At 43.4% G+C, this 6,250-nt stretch overlaps 1 protein-coding gene across 1 annotated transcript in view; it reads left to right on the forward strand.

Annotated features, from left to right (window-relative positions):
* Positions 1–4,792, forward strand: part of LOC107108151 (protein phosphatase 1J-like) — a 28,970-nt gene extending 24,178 nt beyond the window's left edge. Inside the window, exons 9-10 of the mRNA XM_015408552.1 lie at positions 1,446–1,597; positions 2,926–4,792. Of these exons, the coding sequence (XP_015264038.1) occupies positions 1,446–1,597; positions 2,926–3,073 (300 nt within the window). The 3' untranslated portion in view covers positions 3,074–4,792. The remainder of the gene's footprint in view (positions 1–1,445; positions 1,598–2,925) is intronic.
* Positions 4,793–6,250: the final 1,458 nt, after the last annotated feature.

The following is a 6,250-nucleotide window of genomic DNA, read 5'->3' on the forward strand; positions in this document are numbered from 1 at the left end:
CAGAGCAAACTAATTGATGCAGCAACTAAATCGCTTGCTCAGAACTTTAATGCCAGTAGCTCACAAAGTGGAATTTTTGCTCACGGGACTCCACAGCTTAGAGGGAACATTGCTTGTATCCCCCCTGTTTACCTGACATGGGTGGTTTGCTTGTTTTCCCCCACATGTGCCATCAGATAGGCTCGCCAGCTCTGAGTTGGGAATACCTTGGAGTTTTTGGGGTGGAGCCTGAGTGGTGGGTGTTGCCTTCAGACACACTTCCAGTGATGTCAGGGGGTATGGCCTTCTGACACATTTCCGGTGATGTCAGGGGGTGTGGCCTTCTGACACTTCCAGTGATGTCAGGGGGTGTGGCATATGCTAATGAGTTATGCTAATGAGCTCCTGCAGCTCTTTTTCTACAAAAAGACCCATACTGTTGCCATCTCTGTCACAGACTTATTAGCCTTAAATTCCAGTGTTTGAACTGAAATATTTTTTCCCTTTAAAGTTTTTTGTTGTTGTTTGGCTAGTTATTTGGTTGTGGATTTTTTTTAGAAAAATATGTTAAAATATTTCTGATTCTCACACTAGGGCTCTGAAATGTCTTGGCAATTGAGATGTCAAAACCTGAAATGCTGGAGTTTAGAAACTAAAACTGACCCAAATTTGAATGAAAAAAAGTTGAATTCAAACTAAGAATTAGAAATCTCACTTTTAAGACGTTAAAAAAATTATATAAACAATTGTTTTGGTTTTCCTCTTCATATTGTTCTGTGGTACAAGGATCAGCCCTGCATATATTCTCATGCCAAGCACTTGGGTCCAGTAGAATGTGTTTTTCCACATAATACTCTTGATGCAACATGGGCATTCCTTAGTCCATCCTGATTTTTGGTGCTACTGAGGCAAAGGTACTTTGACTTCGATACCTTGTCTCATGTCCGATTAGATGACCCTCATTGATTTCCAGAGGACCCAAAACATGCAGAGGATCCCCCTTTTCTTAATAGTTCTTCTTTTGGCCCTGCTGTGTAAGACAAATTAGGAATAGCAACACATGCAAGGTCTTGCACCAGTGCAGTGCAGTGCTACACCTATGCAGCAACTGAAGATTGTGGAACTGCACTGGAGAGACTACATGCATGACACACTGAATGGTGAGCATGACAGACCCTCTTCAACCTGGTGCATTGTTGCACCTACCAAACTTGAGTGTGATCTTACTGAGCATGAAGTGTTGGGACCCATGCAGTGCAGAGGATACTCATTAATTTTGTCCAGTACAAGTGCTGCATCATCATCAGCCCTTGGCAGGCACCCATAAAATCAGACTGACAGTGATTGAGAGTGCAGCAGTGTACAAAGCAGAAGGTGCATGGGATATCACAGTTTCCTGTGGGTGAAGAATTCCTTGCTACAGTTAGTCATGTTTGCAGTAAGACTGCACTTCTTGATTTTCACAGGTCTGCATCTATGACCTCACTCAGTATGAGCACTGCCCTGATGACGTGCTCGTGCTGGGCACTGATGGCCTCTGGGATGTCACCAGTAATCAAGAGGTGGCCAATGTAGTGCTGGACATTCTCATGCGTTATGAGCCCAATGACCCTTGCAGGTGAGTAGGGCAACATTTCTGTAGGCAGATGTAGAGAGAGGCTGACAGTTGAATTACATGGTATGAGGGAGATGTATGATCAGGTCCCCAGCCATTGTCTTGAAATATTATAAAAGCACCTACAAGCAGTCCTTATTTGTGTCGGAGGGAATGGTGCTTGGGTGGGAGGGGAGTTAATGCTTTCTGCCCATGCCATTTGACCAGTAGAAACTCCCCAGAGGTGCTTTGGCCCATTAGAAAAATAGATACCCATACTGCACTAGTCTTTTTTCCCTACCAGGACTAACACCAAATTAGGAAGGTCAATTTCTATCAGGAAGACAGTGCTAAGGTTTTCCTGGCTTTTGAGAATTCATTAGGCAGTGCCCATATATTCCACATGCTTGAAACCTTTTGTGGCATCATGAAGGCTCAAAACATGAAGCTGCCTAATACTGAATTAGAGTATTGGTCCATCACAATCAGTATTATCAACTCAGACTGTCAGTGGTTCTCCAGGGACTCAAGGCAGAGGTCTTTCACATCACCTATCACCTAGCTGGAGAACTGTGGGATTTAACCTGGGACCGTCTGCTGCCAAGCAGATGCTCTTCTGCTGGACCATAGCCCCTTCCCCTCAAACACGTTACTTAAAGTAAAGCTGCAGTGATTCCTGTGTTGATGGCCAAGGGAAAGGTTTGCAAAACCCATTGGCGGTTGCATCCACATATAGTCTGGCTCACACAGGCCCACAGATGGTAAAGAAATGTCCAGATTAAACATGTGAAGAAGGCAGTGTCAAGAGTGAACTAGTTTCAAAGATGCCACTGGACTCAAACTTTGCCCTGCTGATTCAAACCAACACAGCTACCCATCTGGATCTATCTTGGACCTTAACAGTTAGTAGCTGAGAAGAGGAGGAGGAGGAGACTGAATTTAGGTAGCTGAGAAGAAGAGGAAGAAGAGGAGGAGGAGATTGGATTTATACCCCGCCTTTCACTACCCAAAGGAGTCTCAGAGTGGCTTACAAACTCCTTTCCCTTCCCCTCCCCACAACAGACACCCTGTGAGGTAGGTGGGACTGAGAGAGCCCTGACAGAAACTGTTCTTTTTCAAAAACAGCTGTGCCAGAACTATGGCTTGCCCAAGGTCATCCAGCCAGGTGCAAGTGGAGGAGTGGGGAATCAATCCCGGTTCTCCCAGATTAGAGTTCCCACACTTAACCATTACACCAAACTGACTCACCAAACTGACTTAAAATGGCATGTTGAAATAATAGGGTGCACTATTATAGCTGTTGCATTACAGGAATGGAGACTGGTGCTGACTAGGTGGCTCTTGTTTTGCAGATACACTATGGTAGCCCAGGAGTTGGTGGTAAGGTCCAGAGGAGTTCTGAAGGACCGTGGCTGGAGGCTGGCCAATGACAAATTAGGCTCTGGTGATGACATCTCAGTCTTCGTTATTCCCCTTGGTGGCCCAGGAAACTACACCTGAAGAAATCCCAGAACACCTGATCCATGCTGCTAGACTGTGAGAGACCACTTATTGCAAACTGATGGTTGCAGGTCTCATGCAATGGAAACATTCATGCTTCTTGAGTTTTCAGAAGAGGATTAAAACCACAGGACTCCTACTTGAGCCCTGTTCCATCCCAGCTTGCTGTGTCCCAGCTGGGAACACAAAACATAGGCTTGGGCTGTACAGCTGTTCACAACAATGAAGTCAAGGCACTGCTGTTCCTCTCAGGAATATCCCTATTGGCCCTTCAGAGCCATAGGAAATCCCATGTTCCAAGGGCTGCATTCATTCAGGGCTATGTTGGAAAGGGAAGGGGGCTTGGAGGGAGTCTCATTTTTGTTACAATAGCGTGGAAATGTTCTCCAAATTGAGTATTAGCACTGCAGTGTCCCTGATTTGCTGCAAAATTTAGTTCTATTATTATAAAGGAGCTGCTCAAGCTCCCTTTGCTGAGTTCCAAGGACACCTTGACTTATAATGATTTCCTGCCCTGCCCCTGCTGCTAATTGCTGAAGTACAACCAAGTAAATGCTGCTTTTTGGTTGGTTCCTTGGAATTGCTACAAAAAGGTCCCGTGCAGCTGTCAGTCCAAAGTAGTCACTGGTTATGCATTCATCAGGGATTTCTCACTGTAATGACGACAAAAAAAAGAAGAAGCCAAATTTGCTTATTCTCACAAATGAGCTCTCAGGGGGCAAAAGAATGATACAATAGATTCCTGCTATAAGAAACTGTATTTAAGAATGTCTTCTCTTTTGCCATATAAGGGTAAACATATGAGAACAAGCAAACAGTGTCATAGGTTTGCTACCCTATAGTGACAATATTCAATTGGTTTGTTTAAAGGAGGCTCTTCACAGCAAGATATAGGCATCTAAGGTATGACACAAATAAACAGTAGGTAGCTATGCATAGGAATAGCAGATACTCTGCATTTTGAATTTGTTCATCTGTTTCCTTCTATGAAAAATCACATGTACCAGGTTAGGGTTGCCAGCTGCTGGGAGAAACTGGGGGTGGGGACAGGCTCTGTGGCGTTGGACCAAAGCGTGATGTCACTTCTGGCACAAAACTGAAAGTGATGTCCTCATGTTGTGATGACATTCTAGGATTTGCCAAATGGAGTTTTGAGTGAATCCCAAAAAGGAGCCCTGACACGATGATGATACTTCTAGTTTTTCACCAGAAGTGACAGTGAGCGACACCCTCCCCCCATTTTCCTTCCTGCTGGGCTGTGAAGCAGTGGACAATAGGGAGCAATGCTGGGAGGGTGTTGGGTTCTTGGCCTAATGAATAGAGGATTTCTTCTTTTTTCCCCCCTAGTAACCATTTTAAATCATAATCTTTCATGAATCCTCAGCTAGCCACACTATACAAAAGAGTGCATTGTTGTCTAGAGGTCCTGTAGCTTAAATATGGCCTGTGCATATCTGTGTAGCTTTGACCAATTAATAAAGTAATAAATGAATCAAAAGTTTAAAAGAAAATTCTGGCCACCATATGGAAAATCTAAGCCTTAACAACAGCCAGGTGGGCAGTGTTGCAGAAAGCTTCATTTAGACAAAACCTGCACATTATGTAAAGTCACCCCCTCCTTGGAAGTTTGGATTTACGTGTCTCTTCACAAAGTGAGAGAGAATTAAAGAACTAAATGCAAGAGTGTGACAATCAGCTGTCATCTCAAAGCAACAACTGGCCAAGAACCTCTCTTTCTGGAAAACTCTTTGGTATTGATTCTGTGTCCTGCTGTCAATTACTGGTGGTTGTGATGTGTACTTTGTCACCAATGAGACATGAATAAAAGTAAGTGCTGTTCTTGGGAATCACAAGAGCAAGTGGATTTTTAATTTGGTAAAATGTATATGAGGGAAAGTAGGGCAACACTGCAGTTTGTTAGCACACCAAGGGCCCTTGTCTGTGGCCACTGAAGATACTCTGCTTCAAAGGATGCATTCAACAGCTGAACTAAGAAGACATTTTTTAAAAGTTAATTCAGTTACCCACATTGTCAAACTGGGGCCATGAAGAATTTGGGGGGGGGGATTTGGAAATCACCCCTTACTCTCTTATTGGTGGGGCAGGGGAGTGAGCAGGCTGATTTTCCCTCCCCTGTTTTTAGATTTCCTTTAAAATCTTCTCACTGCTCTCAGTATCCTTTATTCCCTGAATTATGCAGTCTTCATCAAGTACATTTTCTGTTTCGTTTGTGGGGCTCTAGGCGATGTACAAATTTAAAAACAATAAAACCATAAAATCTTTATTATATAGTTCAGTAATTAAAAATCAAGAGGCGAAATTTTGTGACCCCCTCCCAGTATTCTGTTCTGTGTTGCCTCGTGGGTATGGGGGAGGGAGGAATGGGCGGGGTTTAAAAAACCCAAAACACTTTGATTTCTGAGGTGGGTTTTCTGCCCCAGATTTTTTTTTGCTTGTTTATATAAAGAAATCTGTAAGTGGTAAGGGGCTATACTTTGGGGACACTCTACTACTGTACAGGTCACAGTGTCCTAAGAGGAAAAGGTTCTAGAGCCACTTCGCTCTGCATTCTGCCAAAAAAATTGTTACACTCAGTGCAGGAAGGACACCTTCACAGCTGTTTCAGGGCTCATGGCAATATTTAAACCAGCTCTCAATTCTCTGAGACATCAACATGAATCTGTGTATCTTCCAAGTCTTTGGAATCCTGAGTGAATAGCACCCCCACCTGCCCGCATGTCAGATTGCTTGAGGTGTCTTCAGGATCAGTTTTGTGCCCACTCACAAAATCTGGATCTAAGTTTATGGACTTGAAAATCTCATGTGTCCATTACATCCCTTTTTATGATTTTTCTTCTCCCCGTCTTGTTTTCTTCTTTATATTCAAATAAGTACATTAATAAGAATAATTTCATCTTGTGTTCTGTTGTGCCTTGGTAAAGTGGCCAATAGAGGGCAGTAATGTCATTTTTCTCTTGCTTGCTCTGCCTCCTGTAGCTGTTGAGCACATCTGTCTTTGACATTTTATACCTTGGGTAATAGTGCTACATGTCCCTATTAAAAGGGTTTTACAGTGTTGAGAGAAGGTAGCCATCAGGTTGTTCCATAAATTCAGCCAAGAGGAATGGATCAACTGGATCTGAATCCAAATAGCCAGAGACTGTGCATATGGGAATG

Source organism: Gekko japonicus, unplaced genomic scaffold (assembly GCF_001447785.1).
Source record: "Gekko japonicus isolate JY-2015 unplaced genomic scaffold, Gekko_japonicus_V1.1 scaffold1312, whole genome shotgun sequence".
Taxonomy (NCBI): domain Eukaryota; kingdom Metazoa; phylum Chordata; class Lepidosauria; order Squamata; family Gekkonidae; genus Gekko; species Gekko japonicus.